Source organism: Capra hircus, assembly GCF_001704415.2.
Source record: "Capra hircus breed San Clemente chromosome X unlocalized genomic scaffold, ASM170441v1, whole genome shotgun sequence".
Taxonomy (NCBI): Eukaryota; Metazoa; Chordata; class Mammalia; order Artiodactyla; family Bovidae; genus Capra; species Capra hircus.
The window spans coordinates 50,123,407-50,148,224 of NW_017189516.1; the positions used below are offsets into that span (position 1 = coordinate 50,123,407).

At 48.1% G+C, this 24,818-nt stretch overlaps 1 protein-coding gene across 1 annotated transcript in view; it reads left to right on the forward strand.

Moving 5' to 3' along the window:
* The first annotated feature begins 614 nt into the window (after positions 1-614).
* The window catches only part of SH3KBP1 (SH3 domain containing kinase binding protein 1), a 237,624-nt gene continuing 213,420 nt past the window's right edge, over positions 615-24,818 (forward strand). Inside the window, 1 exon segment of the mRNA XM_018043705.1 lies at positions 615-1,012. Coding sequence (XP_017899194.1) covers positions 1,009-1,012 — 4 coding nt within the window. The 5' untranslated portion in view covers positions 615-1,008.

Below are 24,818 nucleotides of genomic sequence, written 5' to 3' on the forward strand. Positions count from 1 at the left end.
GGCGATGCAGCCCACTGGCTTCACTTCTCTTTCTGCATCTCCAACCCACCACCCCCTACAAGCCGAACTCGCGCCTGGTCTGCGGTTCCCACGCTGCACTGAAGGGAAACAGCGTTCCTCTCCCTCCGTAGGATAAACCCCTTCTCCTTCCCAACAGCCCCCTCTGTGAAGCCTTCTGGGTTGCCGAGACGCCTGGGATTACCTGTCATCACCCTCAGCAGGTGTTCAGCCCTTCGCCTGCCCACGGTCTCCCCTCCCCCAACCTGGCCTCCACCTCACGTCGCACCTTTGGGATCAGCTTTTTCCATCTCCTTTCCACGTGCCCCTCCACCTGGACGCCCCCTCCCCTCAGACCCTTCCTCCCCTCCTCTGGTCTCGAAGAGTCTCGCGGCATTTCCCGGGGCGTTAGCGGAGCCGCCAAAGGTGGGGGGCAGCCTCGCAGAGCTGGGTCCCTCCCCAGCAGGCGGTGAGGGGGGCGCCGGAGCGCAGCAGTCACAGAGACGCCCCGGGCGCCAGCCCGGTCCCTCGAAGGCTCCGCCCACTGGCCCCGCCCCTCCAGCCCCGCCCCCGCCCTGGCGGCCGCGCGTCCCCGGCAGGCGGAGCCGCAGGAGCGGCGGCGGCGGCGGCGGCGGTGAGGAGGAGGGGAGAGCGGGCTGCGCGGCCGCGACTGCTGGGCGCTGGGCTGGGTGGCGCTTTTTTTTTTTTTTTTTTTCGCAATTTCCACTAGCGGGGAGCAGGAAACCCGGCGCAGCCGGGCGCAGCGGGTCGCGATGCAGCAGCAGCCGGAGTCGCCCCGGGGCAGCAGCAGCAGCAGCAGCAGAGGCAGCAGCGGGCGGCTTTGAGCCGCCGCGGCCGCCGCTACAGAGGAAAAAGCCGACCCAGCCATCCGACCCCCGCGCCCACATACCAGCGCCCCGAATCCCGCGCCCAGGTCCCGGCGCCTTGACCCCCGCGTCCGCCTCCGCTAACTTTCACGCTGCCTCGGCGGCCCGGCCCGGCTCGACGCCAATGGGTGAGTGGGGGGCGAACGGCTGCTCACCGCAGCCTGGGGCGGCGCGCCTGTCCCGGGACCGCGGAGCTGAGGAGGGCGCCCTAGGGGCAGGGCCCCGGCGGGTGACACCGGGGTGGGCACCCTGCCTGCCTCGCGCGCCCCTGTTCACTCCCACTCGCGCCCGCGTCCCTGCCGAGCCCGCCCGGCGCCCACTGGAACCCCGCGGGGCCCTGGGTGGAAGAGCGCGGGGGCCGGCCCGGGGCGGCTGGCGCGGAGGGATGCAGGGGGTGTGGTTGGCTTTTCGGGTGGGCGGGGAGAGTTTTGTCTTGGCCATTTTCTCGCCCCCAGCGCGCCTTCCTTGCGCTGAGGGCGGGGGTACCGGGAGCTGGTGGGCTCCGGCCCTGCGCGCCGCTTGCCGTTCCCGCCTGGCCCCGCTGCAGAGGCGGCGGGGGCCCGGGTGCCTTTGCCGGGGGCTGACGTGGTGGTGGGGGGTGGCGGGAAACGCCCCATTACCCGGGCTGGCGTGCAGTCCTAGGGTCTGAAGCGCCTTGACCCGCCTCCCTTGACGTCCCTCTTCCTCCCAGCCCTGAACCCCTCTCTGCCAGCCTGCCTCTCTTCAGTCTGGCAAGCTCTCTGCTCGGTGATGCTCAAAGGCCACTTCCCACACCCTCTTAAGTCTGCAGGGTTGGGGAACTGGAAAGGGTGATATAGTCCTTGATTTACTGGTCAAAGATCAGTTCTAAGTAGCCAACAAACTGTTAGGTCCCCTGGGTCCCATCTGGTATAGACCCCAGAGTATTGGAGCCACGTTGCCCAGACGAACTGGCACTTTATTGGGCAATGGACTTGAGATTGCCGGGGCTATTAAACGTTTGGCCCACCCAGGTAATATTCTTGGTAGGCAGTCTGTTTTTCATGCCTCTGGCAGATTACTTTGAGGTCTTTCTAGGCCAAGTATAGGAAGACTGTAGATTTTAATAAATCATAATGAAGTGAGACCTTTCTGGGTTCAGGTCATAGTATTTAGGTAGGTGAGTCAGACAGTGAATGGCCAGTAGTTAGTGGTGAAGACAGATGCACTGGAAAGGGAGAGGTTTAACCCCAGCAGCTGCTGACAGAGTTCAAATCCCATTTGTGGTCATTTTCCAGAAATGGTTTTCCTTTTCCAAAGTGATGACGGTCTGATGGCTTCTCAACTTCAATGTCACTTTTTTCTCAGTGCCCTTCTCTGATCCCTGCACCACTCCTAGTTTAATTTAGTTCCTTTCTGTTACCCTTTCTCCTGTAGCACTTTTTAAAAATAGCACTATTCCGTATTTATTTGAGTTTAGAACGTGGGGACATTGCTGTGTTGTGCTGTTTTGTTCAGCAGTGTTTTCTTTGGTGCCTGGCACAGGGTAGTCTCTAAATAAATATTTACTGAATGAATGAATGAATGAGGGGATAGTGGAAGGCAAAACACTTAGCCTGGCACTCTTGTTTTGCTTTGGCACCTGATAAGATAATTTAGTTCATCAGCAAAGTATATGCTTGAAACATCACCCATTACTTTCACAACAGATTGGTTTCTCCTGAGGTAACCCCAAATGCTATTTTGATCATCTGTCCTTTTGGGTGGGTCACCTAAAGGATCGCACACACACACACAAAAGATGTTTGATCCAAGCGTCTTCTTTCATGGCTGGACTGTGTTTTCTGTATCTCAGTGGAAAGAGGACTGAGTTCTTTTTAAGAAACAGACCTGTAATTTATCTTTCAAGTCTGAACTATTTTCATTATCCAGAACCTCCTAAGAAAATAGAAAGTGCTTCTGCAGTTTATAGCCCTTTAAGGCTTAATCTTTTTTACTGTAATCATTACAAAAGGGAGAGGGGGCGCTGAAAGTGATTTTCGTTTATTTGAGGTGTTAATACTTAGCAGTGCTAAGAGTAAAACGGACGCTGTCATTTAATTCATTAAAATGTTTAGAGTGAGACTTGAGATGCTGAAAGTACTTTGGGGGTAAAGATCACATGCTGTTTTCTAAAGCTTTTTCAGCAGTGTATTTGTGATGAAGCAGAGTTATTTAACAATTGATGCTGTATGTCTTCTGACGGAGCCACCTAACAATGTTATTTCTGAAGCAGGTGTGTGTACACACAGGCACACCCCCCTTTCCAGTCCCCCGGATCACTTTGGTTTTCAGAAGATTTGTCCAGTTTATTAATTTGATACACTTCCATTCTTATCGAGTCTCATAATGATTTTTCACATGATGGGTAACACAATAAAGCTGTATTACATAGTCTTTGATCTGAAAAACAACTGCAAAGCATCAAATCCCAAACCCTGAAATGAAGCCAGTTAGTTGTGAAATGGCCTCTTAAAAAGTGCACTCAGAATGTGCCATCTGAGTTTGCAGGAAGATGCCTTCAGTAAATGCAGAGAAAGGCTCTTGTAATTACAACTGCACAAATATTATTGCAACCCAAATCTGTGAGCCGTGGAGGATCTGCAAGCCCAGTGAAGGATTTCTGTTTAAAGAATCCCAGAGTAACAACAAAGTGTGAACTGTCGTTAGCAGTGCATTGTGTTAGTGTTGGTAGACTGCTTTATGCTAAATCAACTAAAGCTGAAATGAATATAATATGTTCAATAAATAGACTCAAGTTAGAGATGGAAGGCTCCACCTCTTATCTATAATGACCTTTACTTTATCCTCTTCTGGCCATCACAACTACCTCTTGGCTGCACAGATCTTGTTTGTTTCTTCTCTGACAGCTCTAATTCTTACTGTGTTATTGATATTCTCTGGTCACCATTTGTATTTGTAATTGTTTTAAAGCCAGTTGTCTGTTTATCCATCTATCCCTCTGATATTTATTGACCTCCTGCTTTGTGCCCAGCATTGTGCTAGGAACAGACACACAGCACACAGACCTGCCAGCTTGGGTTTCTCATTCTAGTGGGAGAGGTAGGCTGGAGTCCAATACTTACAACAATATGTAATTATAAGCCCTGATAGGTCTTGTGAAAGGAGATTAGAGAGGTGGGATCTGACTTAGGTTGCGGAGGGTTAAGGACAGCATCTTTGAGGAGATTGAGTTGAAATCTGAAAGTTGGATAGGAACCATCACTGCCCTCCTCTCCCTCACCCCCCAGGACCACCTGCAGTGGAACAGCCCTGCGCTGTGGGCATGCCAGGGGTACCACAGTGAGAGAGGTTTCCTCTGGATTAGGTGGTGTTAGGAAGTAGGAGTGAGTCCTGATCGGGTGCCTTAGTAACCTTACTTAGAAGCAGGGAAAACCAGAGTAAGGCTGGGATTGGTGAAGAAGCCAGAGTTGCTCCTAGAAGCCAGGACCCAGGGACATTGGGTGACTTTGGTGGTTTGGACAAGTTCCTGCTTCATCTGTGTTCTCACTTGATTACTGAGTGGTCTTGTCAACTACGTGATGAGTGGGGGTGGGGAGTAGGACTTGGTGGTGGGGAGATAAGAGCTATCTAGGTATATTTGGGGGTGACTTCCTTAATATCAGCCCATCTGGGGGCTGTTGTTTAGCCTTTACAGAATGGACAACTTGCACACTCCACCTGGAATCATTCCGGAGGGATAGAGCAAGCTGCTGAAAACCGAGAAGCAGCACAGCTGTTAATGGGAGAGATGGAATGCAGGAAAGTACTGGAATCCTTTCAATGTGAGAGAAGGAGGATCTCTAATACAGTGGTACTCAGAATGTGGTCCCCCAATCAGCAGCTTCAGCCTCCTGGAATCCTGTTTGAAATACCAGTTCTCTGGCCCTAATTCTATCCACTGAGTCAGGAAGGTGAGAGCATTAATGAGCCCTCCAGGGGTTTTGCTCCATGGTCAAGATCAAGTATAGAACCTCATTCCCTTGCAGATGAGAAGGCTGAGGTCCAGAGTACATGAGTTTGTGGGCACTGTGCTCATAAAATAATATGCCATTATAAGTGATATAGGACCTCAGAGAAGGAGGAGAATGTGCTCCTAGTCTGGAACAAGCCTCTCCTGGAGTTATGACTCAGTATTGAGAAATGAAATCATTCCCTTGCTTTTTCCAGCTTCTAAAGACAGCCTGTATTCCTTGGTTTGTGGCCGCATCACTCTCACCTCTGCTTCTGTCCTCATGTCTCCTCCTCTCTTTCTCTGACCCTCCTGCCTTCATTTTATAAGTACTGTTGTATTGTACTGTGCCCACCCAGATAATTGAGGATACCCTCCCCATCTCAGAGGCTTCCCTGGTGGCTCAGAGGTTAAAGCATCTGCCTGTGATGCGGGAGAGCTGGGTTTGATCCCTGGTTCGGGAAGATCCTCTGGAGAAGGAAATGGCAACCCACTCCAGTATTCTTGCCTGGAGAATCCCAAGGACGGAGGAGCCACGGGCCACAGTCCACGGGGTCGCAAAGAGTCAGACACGACTGAGCAACTTCACTCACTTCACTCCCCATCTCAAGATCCTTAACTTAATCACATCTGCCAAGCCCCTTTGCCATGGAAGGTAGCATACTCATGGGTTGTGGGGATTAGGATGTGGACCTCTTTGGTGGAGTATTATTCAGCCTACCGCTCCCTTATTCCTCTTTTGAGGCCTGCTCCAAAGGTTGTTTTACAACACTTCATCTTGTGTTAAGTCTGTTCATCTCTAGCTGGGTGTCCCCAACTGCATCGCCCTGGCTCATTGCCTGGCAGAGGGTAAGTGCCATATGTTAGTGAACGAATGAATAAATGAATAACCCTCTCACCCAAGTGCAGCTACTACTTGAAATTCTTTGAGGCTATTGGCTGCCAGGAGTATGTGTGCAGTTCCATAAACTCCTGCAGGCACAGGGTGCTGACAAGGTCTATTTGCTAACAGTTTCCAGTGGCCTGCACAGCAGCGGGTGAAGAACGGTAATGCCGCATGTGTCACATGGCTTCAACAAAGAGCTACAAGTTTAAGATAGCAAGTTCTCTCTGGCAGTGGTTCTCAACCAGGGGCAATTCTGCCCCCAACCCCTGGGGGGACATTTGGCAGTGTCTGGGGGTGGCAGCTGCTGGGGGAAGCCAGCCTGCTGGCATCTGGTGGACAGAGGCCAGAGATGCTGCGTTGCCTCCTGCAGCGCGCCAGTCTCCACCACACTTATCCGGCCCTGAGCGCTGGGGAAGCCGGCTCTGGGTGTTACACAGATGGTCGAGCACTGTTCCCTTCCTTCATCCTAGCCATTCTGGAACCTAAGACTTTCCTCTCTGGCCACAGCCTTTGCTTTATGAATGGACCAAGAAGTCAATGGACAGCAGGACTCTTTTGCACTTCGTCACTGTTTTGTCCTTTGAGTGGACAGTGTCTTCACACAGCTTACCCCGCTTCTGTCCTTACCTGGGTTGTGAAGTTGTTGAACTTCCCTCTCGCATGTGTGGCTCCCCTGATGTTTTGCCTTCCTGGTGGGATGTTCTTAGATGCCAGGTGACACATAATGGTCCTGCTGCTGCCCAGCTATTGGTGCCCGGTTCTGGAGTGCTGGTAGGGCCCTTGGCAGCCATCGACCACACCATCAGATGATGGAACTGAGACTCCAAGAGGCAGTGTGACCTGGGCCCCCAGGTGCAGAACCCAGCTTTCTTTCACTGAGAGAGAACCAGCCACCTGTATCGGTGCTCAGTAAAAATCAGGCTACTGATCTCCCCTCCCCCCAGCCCTGCTGCCCGCCCCCCAGCACTGTGAGGAGCTTTCTACAGCCTGTCTCCTTGAGAAGTTTTTTAAAACAGCTTTATTGAGATATTATTCACATATCATATAGGTCACCCATCTAATGCATGCAATTCAGTGTCTGTATATCATGTTATTTGTGAAATTATGGTATAACATATATAACAGAATTTGCCATTTTAACCATTGGTAAGTGCACAGCTTAGTGGCATGAAGTGCATTCACAGTGTTGTGCAACTAGTGCTGCTGTCTATTTCGAAACCTTTTCATCACTCCTCCCTGTAAGTTTGTAACTGGAAGGTTAGAGTCCATGCCCCATCCCCTGGAGGGGTGTTCCTGGACCACTCAGCCATTTTGGTGGAACACTTGGTAGAAGCCCAAGGATCCCAGCTGAGATTCCAAAGAAATACAGGAAAAGAGAAAGTATGGTTTTGTTGTTTTTTATGATGGTTTTTGCTGATATTTTCTTTGAGGGGTGGGGTACTTCAGTTTTGCTTTGTCCCTCCAGGCAGCTCCCTTGGATCCATCTCTTTCATCCTGTGGGAGAATTGTGACTTTCCTTCTGTATCCTGAAGCACTTGTGAGTCAGTGGCTTGGGCAACTTCCTTTGCAATTACTGGGGTCCATTAAGAGTATTTCAGTCATGGGAGAATACACTGTGGTGCCAGACTGGTCTCCGGAATCCACACGTGGGGGTTTGATGGAATGCCATGTTTCTTTGCTTATGTCCCTACACTGGCAACTGGTTGGTGATGAGCGCTTGTTTTTCAACTCGATCATTATTTTATGGATAAATACCTTACAGGCAGTCCTGTAGTTCACATTAGGGGGCACTTAAGCAAAGCAAAACGGAGCTCATGGGCCTTACCTCACTGGTAAACTATACTTATAGTTAGGCTCAGGAGGAAAAAACACTGATAACAAAAAAATCCTGGGATATTTGTCCTCCCTGAGCAGTATTCACTTGGCAAGAAAAGCTCTGTAAAGGCCTTCACTTATTTCCTTACAGGGGCCAGGGAAGTGGTGGGGCCACTGCAGGAGGCTGGTCTGTGCCTAGACGCAGGGGATAGAGAGCAAGATGAGTGCTATTCAGTTCATACTGCTGTTTCTTCCCAGTGTCTTGGATGAAAGACTATAAATATTTCAGTGCTGATTAATTACTCATTTTGCATAACAAATCTAAGCCCTTAAGCACCCAAGTGTAGCATATATAGACAGTTGAAAATACTGGGACTAAACTTCCACTTCTTAACAGTCAGTGCTCAAACATCAGCCCTGGTGTTTTTGCTGGATTTTTCTGGACTCTTCTAGACTTAGAAAACTTGGGGCCCAGTTCTAGGTCTGGTCCTCTGGGGCTGCACCAGTTTTATCCATCGCACACCCACTCCCCGGGTGAAAAGTCTTTAATTAGCTTAGTGTCCTCTCTAATTATTCCAGCTAGTTCTCCTTTTTGCGCCCAGGGCTAGAAGGAGGTGCTTGAACCTTGTTTTGGAGGAGCGCTGGGAAGGTCTGCTCTGGCTTTGCTTTCCCCACCCCGCAGCCAGCTTCTCTCTGGATCTGCATCTTCTTTGGCAGGCCCTTCTGGATGCTGCCTGCTTCTGCTTGAGTAGTTTGCGTGCTCGCCTGGTTAAATCCCAATTCCGGGTTCCCACAGGGTGACTCCGAGTCCCCTGGAGTTGGTGTCACCCTGGAGACACACAAATGGGTGCTGTGTGCCCACATCTGTGAGGGGAGGAAGTGCCTGGTCCAGTCCCGTGTGAGTTCTTAAGGAGGGCCTCCTTGGTGCCAGGTGAATGCTGGGTGCTGGGACAGTCCTGATGGGGGTGTAGCCCTGCCCCTGGGATGGGGTGCCTGGGGGCCGCTCTTGGGGCAGGTACTATAAATGCGGATGCACGAAGGTGCCCCGTTGCCTGCTCTTCCTGGCTGTCTTGACCAGGGGCGATGGGTGTGAGGTGTGGTGCTAGAGCCGTCAGAGATGCGCCCGGCCCCCACCCCCCGAGGGACGGCTCCTGGCTTTGCTGGGCACCCTTATGTTTCTGAGTGAGTCATGGCTATTTTTACCTTTTGAGACCCAGAGTTGTCTAACTGAACTCGATTTCTCCTTTTGAGTTGGCAGCACTTAAAAAGCGTGGATGTGACTGGGGGCACTTGGAGGGGTTGATGATAGCGCGCCGTGGGGGCAGGGTGCAGTTGTGACATTGTCTGGCTCTTTTAGGGAACCTGTGGGTTTTTAAATGGAGGAAGAGATGAAGACGTTGTGAAAAGCAGCCACTGCCTGGCCAGGCGAGTTAACCAAGTGATGTCGGGGAAGGGGTAGGGGACTGTGGCTGCTGTGTGCTTGGGCTCCCTCTCTCCACCCTCCCACCCTTTCTCTTCCCTTCCTCTCCTCTCTTGCTCTCCCCCTCACTGGGTCCCCTTCCCTTTTCTCCCCCAGCCCTCCCCACATCTTCTCTGTACCCCACTCTCATCTCTCCCCAGCCTCTCTCTCCCCTCACTGCCCACCCACCCATTCCAGACCCGCCTCCTGCTCATTCCCCGTTTCCCTCCAGGCCTCTTTCGTTGCCCTCTCCACCTCTTTCCTTCTCTCTTGCCCACAGCCTCCCCAGTCTGTCCCCCCACCTCGTCTCTCCCATCCCTGGGTCTGTCCCATTCTCCTCCAGGTCCCTCTGTCCACACCTTCTCTCCTCCTAAGGGGACCTCCCCTCACCCCCTGTTTGCGCTTCCCCTTCTTACTAACCCCGCTTCCTTCCTCCTCCTGTTCCCTTTCTTCCCACTGCCCGTCCCCTGACTCTCCCCCAACTTTCTCCCCCTCAAGCCCTCTCTTCTCTTCCCTCCCGCCACTCTGTGGTCTCCTCCCTCCTCGGCCCACATTCTCTCCCTCAAGCCCCTTTCTCTCCTGAAATCCCCCATGTCTCACGCCCTCCCCGGTTCTTCCCATAAACCTTCCCCATAGGGTACCGCCCCTGCCTCAGCATCTTCAGCTGAGAGCAATACCTCCTTCGTGGATGAAGCCATTGTGTGTATTCAGTGTCATCTAAGGTCAAGATGGCCACCTGAGGATGTATAGAAATGGCTCCTGCTCCACTGCAGACACTGGGCAGCCGGTTCCCTGCCAGTGAGGACAGTCGTCTTAAAGGATAACCTCTTCTCCAACAGTGGTGCAGGGGGCTCCATCCCTGACCGAGGGGAGAGGCAGATTCTAGGATGGATATGTCTTCTTCTGGTTCCAGGATTCTGTAACCCTGAAAAGTTTTTTTGTTATAAATAGTAACTCTATAATAGAGTCCAGAAAATAGGAAGCAGGACAATTTAAATTGAGTGCTCATACAGTACCCCAGTACAACCACCTTTACTTTATCTTTGTGTGTGTCTTTTTACGGGCTTCCCTGGCGGCTCAGTGGTAAAGCATCCATCTGCCAATGCAGGAGATGTGAGTTCGATCTCTAGGTCCAGAAGATGCCCTGGAGAGGGAAATGGCAACCCACTCCAGTATTCTTGCTTGAGAAATCCTGTCAACAGAGGAGCCTGGTGGGCTACAGTCCATTGAGTTGCAAAGAGTCAGACATGACTTAGCTACTAAACAACACCAACATACATATCTCTTTAGACTTTTTACTATATACTTGTAGATAATATTAATATATGTAGTATATATAATTGTACATCCTGATTTTTTTTTTACATCATAATCATCTCCAAAGCTGGTGTTTGTAGTAGCTGAATATGTGAGTTCCTGAATCCTAGCTTATGGAACCATTTCCCTACCATTTGAGCATTAGGTTGCTTCCATAATATTGATATTATAAATAAGGATGGGATGGACGCCGTTTTCCTTTTTATCATTTAAGGAAACCAGATTGCAGGCAGGGTGACATTCCACATCCGTTCTTTGCTTCCATAGCCTCCACGTGACTGGAATGGCCCATGCTGATGATAATGGTGATACGTCCATGAGGGTCAATTACTGTGCACTGGCAAGGTGCGTGGCATCCCTGTGTTTGCTTTCAGTTTTAGTTCAAGAAACTGCTCCTATGGCTTATCATCCCTTCTGTGCTCTATGTGCTCTGTGTGTCTGTAAGCGACACAGGGACGGGGAGAGAGGGAGACGTCTCTGAAGGAGACTGCCGTTGGGGCTCTCCTATCCCACAGCGTGTACCTGTTGCACTGTGCCATTTGGAGACGATGAACCCTGGTTCAGTGCTCAGGCATGAGAGAACGGGATAAACACAGCGAAAGGTGAAACCCTCGGAGACTTGCTTCCTTCTCTACTCTTCTCTTTCTTTCCATCTTCCCTCTTGCCCTCCTTCCACTTCACTCCCTGACTGACTTTTTAAAGGGTTTTAGTGTCCCAGAACTGCAGGGGAAACTGACCTGAAGGCGCTGGGTCATCAATGGGCCTTCTCTTTTGGCTGGGCTGTGGGTCCAGGTCTCATGCTGACAAGGGAAAGGTTGTGACTGTAACCTGCTGTGACTTCCTAGCTTAGCTTTATGTCATTGTCATATGCCCACTTGAAAAAATTGGACTTTTAGCTTCAAAGGACATCAGATAAGGGTGGCTAGAACCCCAGGATCCAGGCTGGATGAAGCATCTTGAAGCCTGCCTTCTTGATGCATCAGTATGAGTTAATGGACAGCACTGTGTAACACATTTGCTCCCCAGCCACCCAAGTGCATGTCAGATGCTAGCTCGTGGACCTGGTCAAGAAGCTGAACATTTATGATACCCTTTCAAGGCCAAGTGTCCAATGTCTGTGAAAGTTATAAACTTCATGATAACATATTAGGAAGCCTTGATCACTAATGGGTACCAAATCCTTTTTCCCTTTGTTTCATTTTTAAGTTATGAACATAACCAGACTGTACTGCAGGACAGACAAGATAGTTGATTCATTACTGCCATTTATATTGGAATTTGATTAGGTTCTACAAGTCTTTATTTAGTGCCTGTTAGGTGTGAGAGCTGATATAACCAGAGGGACACAGATATCTAAAGTTTCCCTCAATGACACATTTTGGTTAATTCTCATTTCCCTAATTACGTGGGAGATTGTGATGTGATCATTTCATGAACCACACAATGAAATAAGCAGTTAAACTGGACAGTGTTAGTTTGAACAAATTTTGTTTCTCCCCAAAGAAGGAAAGGTGTCCATATGAGGAACACATATCAAGTTAGAAGACAACTCTCTGAGATAACAGTTGTTAGTTGGTCTCTGAAACTCCCTCCTTGCTGGAGGCTTAGAGAAACCAAATAGAATAGGGTTTCTCAGATGAGTGAGGCTGAAGTTCCTTTCAGGGAAGTATTTACCAAGACCCCCTCTTTGCCTTGAACTTTAAAAAATGTTTATTAGCGTTTATTTATTTATTTGTAGTAAAATATACATGACAGAAAATTTGCCATCAATTTTCTTTTTATCGTGATGACATACACGGAACGTGAAATGTACCATCTTAACTATTTCTAAGTGGACAGTTCAGTGGCATAAAGTACATTTACCTTGTTGTTCAAGTGTCACCACCAGCCAGCACAGAACTCTTTCTATCTTGTAAAACAGAGACTCCACACCCCTTCAACAGCCACCCCCATTTCCTGCTCCCCCCAGCCCCTGGCAACCAGTGTTCTCCTTTCTGACTCTTTTTGCTTGACTCCTCCAGGGACCTCATTTAAGTGGAATTGTACAACGTTTGTGCTTTTGTATCTGGCTGATTTCAGCTAGCGTGGTGTCTTCAGGGTTCACTCATATTGTAGCATGTGTCAGAATTTCTTTCCTTTTTAATTGCCTAAAACTTTGTAATAATGATGCGGCTTAAAAAATAGGCACTTAACTAGATATATGCTCCTTTTGCTTTTAGCTCATTTGGAAATATAAACCTGCAGTATCAACCTGAAGCTCATTTGGAAGTATAAACTGATTCACAAATGAAGGATGAATTAACCCAATAAAGCTCAGTCAACACTAACAGGAGACACAATGATGTGTTTCAGAGCTGCCATTGTTGCTGGCAAGGCGGTTGGGCATACACACTTGATGTGGGGTGTGATCTTTTGACTTTACTTGGTCATCTCATCTCTTCCCTCTTCAAACCAATGTGAGAATCCTTCCTTCACACAGTGTTCTCTGAGGCCTTTTCACGGTGTGCTGTGCATGAGAACCAATTCTGAAAGTTGAGAGGATATTTGATCCACATAGACCACGTGTGAGTGTGGACAGTGTCAAGCATTGGTACAAAATAAGTCCTCATAAGCCCACCCCTCAATGTGCACTGTGGCTCCGCCCTGTCCCCTGCCTTCTTGAGAGGAGATGAACATCAGGAGCCTTTTAAAAAATTATATTTCCCTTCTTTTTAAGAACTAGTTTGATGATTTCCATATGTAACTCTTAAAAACATTTTGTCTGGTTTTGCTTGGTTTTAATTTTATGTAACCAGCATGCAAACCACACAGAGACTGGTGACTGGCTGTTTCTCATTTTGTACTTCACTTCTTTTCCCTGTCTGATCTTCCATTGTTTGAATGTGCCATTGTGGCTTTTTCGTTTCACTTGGTGATGGACTTTTGCATTGCTTCCAGTTTTTGCTACTGTGAATGGGTGTCCTGTCACCATGCTGATCATTGTCTCCAAGTGCCCATGTGAAATACGTCCTTGAAAGGTGTATGACAAGGAGTGATTTTGCTGGGTTGCAAGTTGGTGGATTTCCAAAGTGGTTGTACCAGCATGTTCCCAACAAAGGACTGAACAAACAAACTAATAATGAAGGAGAGAACACCGTATTCATTGAAGAGAGGATGCGAGCTTTAGAAGAGAATGCCTAATTGGTTTTCACAGTGTGTGTTCCCAGAGGATAAACATTTCTGTGGCTCCCATGCTGCTCAACATTTGGCCACCTCTGTGTCTGTCATCACATCTCCGTCTCTCTCTTGAGCCTCCCTCTTCCATCCTTTAAAGACCCTTGTGATGATGCTGGTCTTCTCTAGATCATCCAGGATAATCCCCTCATCTCAAGCTTAATCACATCTGCACAGTCCCTTTTGCCAGGTTAGGTCACATACTCACAGGTTCTGGGAACTGGGGAGGGCATTATGATGTCTACCATGGACGGAGGGAAGGGCTCCATTTCTAAAGGAGGAAGGGGATGCTTGGAGATGAGAGTCTCTACTGCACCACATGACTGCATTTTTTCCCATTTTGTGCCCATGGATAGATTTTTAAAGTATTAAATTTTCAGAGCTGGTGAACTTGCTGAAGATGGGACTTTGTTTTCTTGTACTTTGTGGTTCTTGGGGTTTGCATATCTAAATAATCACAAAAGAAAACTTTTTGAGGTCTACGTCTTCTCGCATGAGTGAGCATCGTCTGTCCATCTTCTGTTGGCCGCATTCCTTTCCCGAAGGCCACTTCCCTGTTGTTATGCTTGTAGTTTCCTCAGAAAAGCTAACAGCGCCACTAGCATCACTAGGATTAAATACGTGATGAATGTTTTTATTGTCACAGAGTAGAGGCTCAGATGAGTAATAAATATACAGCAATAAAGGCCACACTGGCACACTGCCACAGCCCGCTTGTGTGTGAAGACCCTCTCATCATATATTTTGTGTCCACAGTAGGTGCACTGATCAAATACCTTCCTGGTATCTTTTGCCCCTCACAGATTTTCTGGACATGTGCTATCAACTGAATGTTGAATGTTTTTGTTACTACAAAATTCATGTTGAAACCCTTAATTCCAAATGTGATGGTATTTGGAGGCGGGACTTTTGGAAGGTTATTAGATCATGGGAGTGGAACCTTCATGATGGGATTGTGCCCTTATAAGAAGAGAGAGAGCGCTTGCTTCCTCTCTCTGTCCCCCACCCCACTCCGCCATATGAGGAAACCAGGAAGTGGCTTCTCACCAGAATCTGACATGCTGGCACCGTGATCTTGAACTGTAGCCCTCCAGAACCATCAGGAACACATGCTTGTTTAAGTAACCTAGTCTATGGTATTCTTCTAGCATCCCAAACCAAGACAGCGTGGAGAGGAGCAGGGACCATGAGAACTATGGTGGGATCTATTTACTAGTCCTTGAGTTTGTCTCTGTGCTGGAAAACTGCAAATATTTATATCAGTGTTAAGAGATACACAGACATTTTGGAAAATAACCCAGGTTGAATCATCTGAAATGATAAAATTTTTCTTCTGTCAGAATGTGGAAATAATATAAATCAATACTTATCTCTCCAGTGAATTCAGACCATCTTCAAATGGAGCGCTGGACTCAGTCATGTGGAGCGAAAGCAGGGGCTGAGAACACTGGGGTAGTGAGTAAGAAGGTTGTGGGAAGGATCCTTGCTGTGGGGGGTGTCCTGGAAATTCAGTGCAGAAAATAATCTCAGGATCTTTGGAGCTGTGAGAGTCGTACCAGCTCAAAGTGCCCTGGGGTGTTTTACAAATCTGGAACCGCTCATGTCATGTTTGAGACTCAGATTGAGTTTTCTCATGACATTTTAGATCCCCAGCTGCTCTGAAATGCCGGGTCTTGGAGAAACGTTGGGCCACTGCTCTTGTTCTGCTGCAGTCGTGGTGCGTCTATTCAGATGGGCCAGCATGGGGGTTCAGTTTGTCGTGTTCCCTACCATGCCCTGTTGCCTCCCAGACACAAGCGGGACTAACAGTCCATTGCTAGAGATAATCAGGCTTGTGTCTCTGTTCTCATGCTCTTGGGTAGTCTGTCTCCACCCCAGGAGACCACTGAGTGGGCCGTCAAACACCCCCAACCTCAAGAGTTTGAATTCTTTCCTGAAATTACAACCAGATTGTCTCTGCTTGATGGGGCAGAAGTACTCTTACAGACAAAGTTGCTAAAACTTTGCAGGTCACCAGGACTTTGAGCCTCTAGATGGAACTGCTCTTTAATGATGGACTCCAGGTCACTCTCCTTTGGATGTCCCAGTTACACTCCACAGGACTGATATGTTGGTTTTCATCTGATAACCTTGGACCCATCATGTGTTTGCTTGGCCCTCGAGTGAGAAATCCCAATAGTTCCAATATCCCAGGCTCTCCCTACTCATCTGAGATTTAATTTGAGCACTGAACACTACCAGTGTCTGCTGCACTTTCTTTAGACCATTGTTGACCTTGGCTGCTGACACGTGTGTGTTGGCTCATGACTGGATGTACCGTGGGAGTCACTGTTTTAAAATCAGTGGTCCACCAGGTGGTGGAACTTCTGTAGCAGGAAAAGATATTTAAAGGTGCAGCATGACTAGAGAGTTCTGAGTCAATCCTTTTAGAGGTGGGATACAGAGAAGTAAAACCAGGGCCAGTTTGGCGAGTGCTGTGGAAAAGTGAATTTCCTCGCTCCTTGAGAAGGTGGAGATTGGGGTGCAGGGGGAGGGGCAAGGGGAAGGGGCAGGGCCTCATCTGATTTCTGTGTTAGCTCAGGTCCCTGTCTAAAAGTTTTAGGAATCTTCTTTGTTTTCTCTCCTGCCATCAAATGCTTCCTTCTGATAATGGAAAGGGAGTTGCTAAGTCAATAATATGTCAAATTTCTGTGCACCAATTTTGCTATGTGAGGTAGGGAAGACTTTGCGTGGTGCTGACTGAGGAGGCTGCCAGTCTCATGGCCCCATGAGACTCAATCTGCTGGCTCCCACAGCACCATCGTGGGCACCTTCCTATCACTGCCTTGCCCTCCTTGGTCTCTGCTAGGTCTTTGTCTGGTCTCTTCTGTCCGTATTATCCCAGGCATGGTCCTGGGGAATCTTGGCTCTCAGCCTGGAGCTGGTGAGTTCTTGCTTAGGAGGTGAAAGGAAAGAGCACGCTGGGCTGGATTAATCCACGCATGTGCCAGTCAGGAGATCACTTCCTCGGGTTTATAGTTATGAACGGGAAGAAGATGCCAGTTGGGCATGAGTAATTTATTTTTGAGGAGAGATCATGAGACATCTTATTTATCTTTGCTTTACTTGATCTGCTGGAAAACACAAGGACATCCGATTTGTTGTAGCTAGACATCACCCTCCTTCCCCTTCCTCCCTCCTCCCCACCCCTGACTCAAATATGAATGCTTCTGGATACGTAGGAGAAGGGTCACCACTTGAGGAGAGGGCACTGGGCATGTGCTGGCTCAGGAGGCCCCACCAGGGACCACAGGGACCCCATAAATCTTACTCTGTGGACTGTCATTCCTTCAGCATCAAGTTGAAGACCGTGGCTGTCTCCTCCATGCTGGTGTCCCTGCACCTGGCTGTTGTCTCAGCCAGAATGAGCAGTAAAAGGAAAATATCTGTCAAATGACTATAAACAAGGGATGATGTACGACTCTCAAGCCAGAGTCTCGTTTCCCCAAACTGGGCCGGAAATTGATCTTTAACGGCATCGCTTATTCCTGTCTTGTCTGCACATTGCATGTGATCAAGTGCCAGGGAGAGAGTGCCGCTTAAGAGTCTTCTCTGCCATTGGCCTATCATTTTGTAAGGTGTATTTGTGTCTTTGAAAGCATTTCTCTTTTGAAAGACCTCAAAAAATGGATAACGATGATCTGTAACGTGGTCTCCGTAGAATCTAGCCAGCATGACTGCCCTTGGACCCAGACCCCTTCAACTGCACACACAGCGTGCATCTTCCTGGGATTCTAGATCAGCCATTAGTAGACACTTGTGTCACAATGAACTTGTCAAGAGAAGACCAGTGGTGGCTCCTGGTGCGGGGCGTGCTCTGTCCTTGGGGCAGCTAGCAGGCTGCCTTGCTCTACTGCTCCTTCAAGGTTCCTTGCCCTGGGTCCACCCCAGCAATTTTCTCCTTGATCTTTCTCAGTTGTGGTCTGCATTCAGGCTTGCCACACTTCCGTCCGGGGACATAATGAAGTGCGTGCAGGTGCCCTGGGCTGTGCAGAGTCAAGCTGCGATAAGGGAGCCTGCAGGCTCATTTCTGCAGGGCTCTCATCCTGCATTTTAGGGAAGTGTCACTGGTCCCCTGTATGCCCTGAGCCACACGATATTTTTCTTCTCTTTTCCTCTTGCTGGACTTTATTGTTAGCCTGACCCCAGTCTCTGACTTTTTGCTTCTGGATGCTTTTCTTCCTCCCTAGGGAGTAATTGCTTAGAAAATGCCCTCTTGTCAAAAACATAATATCTCCAATATCATAAATTGGTGGTGAAAACTCCCCTCTCATTTGACTTGATAGTTTCACCATGGCTAATGGAGAAGAGATGGCAGCATGATTTCCAGTTCCTGTGGAAGCCGATAGGGTCAAGCGTGAGAACACTCATTGGGGGCCCAACCCACTTTCCGCAGGCACTTTAATCTTTTAATGCATTCATGCTTTGGAGAATTATAGGGGCCATATGTAGCTTCCCAGGTAACCAAGACTTGCTAAAAATAGAGCTTAAATGGCCTCACTTTTCTGGCATTGGAAATCATGGCTTTTTATTTTTAGGCCAGCTCTTGTCAGTCCTAACTATTGTCAAGCCTGGGGAAGAGGAATCACTGAGCAAGACTATTGCCAGTTGGATGCTGTTAGAGTTTGAGCCCTCACTCCCAGCCAGTTGGAAGGAGGATCCAAATCTATGGAAAGATAGAGACTGACTGCCATGTGGCTTCCCTTCCTTACCCCACCCTCTATTTGGGACAATTCTGCTTGTGTTTAGGGTATTTGTTGCAAGAAAAATAGGTTGAAAAGAGTGAATTCTGGCACTTGGTAAGTTTATAGCACTGGTTAAACCAAACACTGACACAGATGGGAATGCACCAGTTTTGAAGCCATTGGAAAGCCACACTGAGACTCCCGCCCTCGCACTGTGGCACTGGGGTGGTCTCAAATGGAAATTGTCATCACCATACTTAGTTGTGAATTGATGAATTCAGTGAAAGGTAAGAATAGGTTTAACTTCCATTGCTCATTTCTTAAGTAATAATCTCATTTTACTATCCCCATTCTTGCCCACCTTCAGTTACAGAAATAACTCTGAGTGGGTTTTCTTTTTAAAGATCTGTGTCAAGCAGATACCTCATAAAAATGGCACAGGCGAACTGTTCCATTTAGAATGGCCCTGTGACACAAAACCATGTGTGTTTGCCATCCCTGGGCACTGGTTTCTTTGGAGGAAAGGTCTAAGAGAATGGAGGCCAATGGCATCCAGGGCATGGAGCCAGGCCTTCCAGAGAGGCAACTGGAAAGTGCTGTGGACTTTGCATGGACAGTTTACTTAAGTTTGATAGCCAGTTGTATTTATTTCCTATCGCTGCCATAATAAATTTCCACAAAATTAGTGGCTTAAAGCAACCCAAATTTATCATCTTATTTTCTGTAGGTCAAAAGTCTGATGTGGCTCTCACTGGACTAAAATCAGTGTGTTCCCAGTTCCTTTCTGGGAACTTCAGGGAAAATTCCCTTCCCTTGCCTTTTCCAGGATCTAGAGACCACTCATCTTCCTTGGCTCATGGCCCCCTTTCTCCATCTTTAAAGCCTGCAACAGTGGGTCCTATTCTCCTCATGTTGCATCACTGTCACCTTCTCTTTGCCCCCAGTTTAGACTTCTAAGGAGCCTCAGGATTATATTCGGTCCACTGGTTAATCTGGGCTATCCTCTGTATTTTAAGGTTAGCTGATTAGGAACCTTAATTCCATCTGTAACTTGAAGGTCCCTCTGCCATGTGTTCTCAGGTTCCGGAGATAACAGTGTGAGCATCCCAGGGGGAGGGTGGGTACTGCTCTGCTGACCACACTGGGTGCATTGTTTTTCCTGATTTCCACATCCGGTCAGGCCAAAGGGCAGTCATTTTGGTGGCAGCCTGTGTGGGAGATGGCTTCCATCTTTGCAGAGTTTGAGGAAGTTGAGAAGGAGATTTCTCTTAGCCTGGCAGGCGGTGAAGTTTCTCAGATACCTTGTTTCTTTATAGGCCTACCCTGGAGTCTTGATGATCCAGCTAGGACTGTCACCTAGGGCTACCCTCCCAAGGGTGCAGGGGTCAAGGGTGGCCTTGAAGGCGAGCAGGGAGTCTGGATGGCTGGGAACAGCTGGGCTGAGCGAGAAGAGAGTAATGAGGAAGCAGGGGGACGAGAACAGGAAATGACAGACGAGTTTGCCCCTTGGGAGGAAGAAAATAGAAGATGGGGTTGATTACATCTGGCCCGAAAGAAAATAAAAGCTTGGGCTTTTTTGTCATGTGTTTTGTGTTGATTTCATTGTTGAGTCAGCTTGGAGACCTGGGTCACGTTTTGGGCATCCAGTAAACTCCAGCCCTGAAACCCCTTAAGGGTTCACTGTGGACACTTGATGGCCCAGGGGAGGGTTGTAACTGCCCAAAGGACTCTCTCTGGAGAGCAGAGTGGCCCAGCTTGAGACCCCATCCGAGCGGTGCTCTGCACTGGGGAGTGTAGATGACCCGGCGCATGTGCACGGAACCGCAGATATGTTCTCAGCAATCCTAAGAAATGATCGTAGTTGTAAACTGACCTCGACTGGTTTGGCGTTTGAAGGCTTGTCAGATTATTTTGGGAAATAGTTTATGGGAACCTTGTGTGTTCTTTCCCACAGTCACATGACTGGGAGGTATGTTACAGGGAGAGCAAGTCTCAGACCGATTGGGGCCACTCACATGGCCACGTGTCAGCAGGCAGGCTCCCGGAAAGCCCGCCTGTCCCTTAGGCTCGAGCTCGCTGGTCAGGCGAGAGACAGTCAAGGCAGATGTCATGGTCTCCACTGGGAGGATCCCCCCAGCGCACTGGGAGCGCACAGGCCCTTCTTTCATGGGTAGCATGAACCCTGATGGAGTCCTGGCCTCTCTTCCCGCAGGGGGTGGACTGCTGGTCTTCCTCAATTCTTATGTGTGGTTCTTGCTAAGGTTCACATGCCAGCACATTTTCGCTCCATCCAGAGAACAGGGAGCCGGTAGTGTTCAGTTCACTTATGTTAATTGGCTAACTCCCAGGTAGATGGTTGAGAAGGCAATGGCATCCCACTCCTGCCTGGAAAATCCCATGGACGGAGGAGCCTGGTGGGCTGCAGTCCATGGGGTCACTGAGGGTCGGACACAACTGAGTGACTTCACTTTCCCTTTTCACTTTCATGCATTGGAGAAGGAAATGGCACCCCACTCCAGTACTGTTGTCTGGAAAATCCCATGGACAGAGGAGCCTGGTAGGCTGCAGTCCATGGGGTCGCTAAGAGTCGGACACGACTGAGCGACTTCCCTTTCACTTTTCACTTTCATGCATTGGAGAAGGAAATGGCAACCCACTCCAGTGTTCTTGCCTGGAGAATCCAGGGACGGGGGAGCCTAGGGGGCTGCCGTCTATGGGGTCACACAGAGTCGGACACGACTGAAGTGACTTAGCCGCAGCAGCAGCAGGTAGATGGACTCCGCTTAGTTTGTCAAGTGCTACCGACCCGTCCCCAGCCCCACCACCATCCCTGGAGTGTTCTTTTCTCTTTTTCTTTTTGGTCAGATTTATTGCTGATTTGCAGCTCTGGCTTATTTTTTTACATAACTGTCTTTTTGGCTGTGCTGGGCCTTTGCTGCCGTGCGGGCTTTCCTCTAGCGGGTGAGGGCTGCTTTCCAGTTGCAGTGCGTGGCCTCCCCGTTGTGGTGGCTTCTCTTGTCGCGGAGCATGGGCATGGGCGTGCACGCTTCGGTAGTGGCGGCTCCTGGGCTCTAGAGCGCAGGTTGAGTAGTTGTGGTGCTCGGGCTTAGTTGCACTGTGCCATGTGGAATCTTCCTGGACGAGGGGTTGAACCCATGCCCCGTCCATTGGCGGGCGGACTTTAATCCACTGTTCCACCAGGTAAGTCCTGAAGTATTCTTTTCTGATTTGGGTACATAGGAACTGACCACCTTTAGGGTAAGGATTTGTGTCCACACATCTGTATGTTACACTATTTTTTTTAATGAGGTATTGATTAAACAGATTTTTTTAAACTTCCAATTTCCTTTTAGACTTAAAGAAAGGATACAAAAATAATATGGTTTCCATATCTCCCCCACTCTGCTTCCCCTAATGTTAACACCTTGCATGATGCAGTATTGTTATCAGAACCAGGAGATCAACATTGGTGTAATACTATTAATATTTACTAAGAGTTTTATTTAATTTCACCAGTTTCCACTGATGTCCTTTTTTTTGGGTTCTAGGATCCCATTCAGGGTCCTACCTTGCCCTGAGTTGTTATTTCTCCTTTGTCTCCTGCAATCTGTTGGCAATTCCTTGGTCTTCCCTCATCTCTCATGACCTTGACAGTTTTGAAGAGTATTGATCAGTATTTTGTTGAATGTCCCTCACAGTGAATTTTCTCGTGATTGGACTGAGGTCATTCCTTTTTATGGTGGCAAAATATCGATAACATAATGATGGCCATTTTAACCATTTTAAATGTAGAAATCAGTGGCATCAAGCACACCCGCAGTGTTTTGCCGCCATCCCCATTCTTTCCGTTATTCTCCAGCACCTATCCCCCCCCAACCCCTGATAACGTCTATTCTACTTTCTGTCTCTATGAGTTTGCCTGTTCTAGGTCCCTCGTCTCAGTGGAATCATATCATATTTGTCCTTTTGTGATTGGCTTCTTTCATTCGCCTAATGCTCGCAAGGGGCATCCATGTTTAGCACGTGCCAGAACTTCATTCATCTGTATAGAGAGACTGCATTTTGCTCATCCATTCACCAGCTGACTGACACTTGCTTCCACCTTTGGGTGTTGTGAATAGTGGTGCTAGAAACATGGGTATTTAAGTCATTGGTTCACATTTTCAAAAGGAATATGGCGAAACTGGGAAAGATACAGCTGGGGCTGGCAGGAGAAGGTACTCTTCTGCTTCTCCTGTGCTCTGTGGGATGAAGGCTTCCATAGGAGAGAGATTGGGATGGGGCTGGGCAGTTAAAGGGCAGGGCACTCAGAGGCAGGTGCTAGAAGGTTGAGGGGCCAGCAAGAGAGAGGAAGCCAAGCTGTCATACTTGGCCAGAGGTGCCACCACTGAGGGATGGCCTAGAAGGTTCCAAGCAGGAGCAGTGGACAGTCAAAGGCCAAGGGGAAGTGGGGGTAGTTCATTCCTTACCACCTGAAGCCAGGCAGGAGGGAATAGGCACAGGCCAGGCTGGAAATTTAGCCCACTTAGTATTTCTTTTGTTCTTTTTCAGATTTAAAAAAATATTTATTTATTTGACTGTCCTGGGTCTTAGTTGCAGCATGTAGGATCTCCGATTTTCATTGCAGCAGGCAGGATCTTTAGTACCGGCATGTGAACTCTTAGTTGTGGCATGTGGGATCTAGTTCCCTGACCAGGACTCAAACCCAGGCCCCCTGCATTGGGAGCTTGGAGTCTTAGCCACTGGACCACCAGGGAAGTTCCTCTTTTTTGGATTTTTGTGACCTTATCTCCCAGTAAGGAATATGTTTTACATAGCAACCTGGTGCACACACCCATCCTTAGTACAACTGAAATACTCATTTCACTGAAAACATTTACTACATGAAATGTTTTCTGATTTTTTTTCAACACTGTTGCATTAAAAAAAAAAAAAGGCTTATTATGACCTGGTTTGCCCTTGGCTTCTAAACACAGTGCTATATGAAGCCCCACACGCAAAGTTCTTTGTGCCAGTTAGTTTTTCTTTGGGTGCCCCTAACTCTGCCACCGCTTCTGTGAACACTGTAAACTATATGGTTTGATCGTGTTTCCCTTTTTGATTTGGCTCTTAGAAACTAAAAGCCAATCAGCTTGACCAAGTGGTTGGTCTCTATATGATAATCATATAGCATACCTACTGATACCTTAACTTTTCCTGGCTCTTTACCTTTTAACTGTATTTTTTCTGATCCTAATTATTCAATATATTGTTATTTTACTACATGAATTCTTGAGAGCTGCTCCAACCTATGTGGAATGCAGTAGGATATGATGATGGAATACCTAGGAAATCATTGAGAACTTTGGATTTTGACTGAGAAAAGCTTTGGAGGCGTCTTCCTCTTTAGAGACTTTTTTTAAAGCAAGGTCTGAACTTATTTTCCTTTAGCTCTATGACTATCTGATTTGTTTTTCAGGCCTTTGATTCTTTGTTTCAGATTATCTAGAAAGCATTTCCACCCCTCTCTTTTTTTTCTTTAAAGAAATTTACTACAGTTACAAAAGTAGAATTCAGGAAGTTTAGTATTGATGTGGAGAAAAGGTGCCATTTTTTCTTTAAAATAGGAATATTTTTACTTACACTCACATTTCTTAGAATGGTGTGTGTTTATGTAGACGTTTTTATTATAGATTTTAGCCTCCTCTTTAAATCAGTAAAGTATTATGAACATTTTGTTTCCATTCTTTAAAATAAATTGAAGCATAATTGATTTTGAATGTTGTGTTAGTTTCAGGTGTACAGTGCACTGATTCAGCTATGTGTTACATATATGCGTGCGTGTGTGTGTGTGTGTGCTTAGTCATGTCCAACTCTAATGACCCTATGGACTGCAGCCTGCCAGGCTCCTCTGTCCATGGAATTTTCCAGGGCAGAATGCTGGGATGGGTTGCCATTTCCTTTTCCAGGGGATTTTCCTGACCCAGAGATTGAATCTGCATCTCCTGAATGGCAGCTGGATTCTTTACCACTGTGCCACCTGGGAAGCCCATATATGTGTGTGTGTGTATATATATATATTTTCTTTTTCTTTTTCAGGTTATTTTCCCTTATAGGTTATTATAAAATATTGAGGTCCTTGTTTGTAGACTTTTTTTTAATCCCAGAAATGTCTCTTAATCAAGCACCCTATTCCTGTAGAGATTCCCCTGCCTCCTCTCTGCTCCTTACCCCTCTTCTTGCTTGGTCATCCAACTGGTTTGTCTGCCACCTACAAACTCTGTCCATGGATCCTGCTCCTGCCACAGGTGTCTTCCAAAAACCTTTGGGTGTGATTGTATCTCCCCTCTGCTCCCACATCTCTGGTCCCTCCCTGGGCTTGCGGATCCCACAGTCTATTGAGCTTGTATCAAAGGCCGGAACCCGCCTTACCCCATGAGTAGCAGCGTCACTTTCACTGCGTTCCCCTCCACACCCCCAGGTCAGAAGGCTTTGAAGGAGGATGAAGCAAGCAGCCCATCTCGTGCACCTGGACCTCTCAAGAAGCCGTGAAAGCAGGGGAGGACGAGTTTGGCGAAGAGTTGGTTGCTGG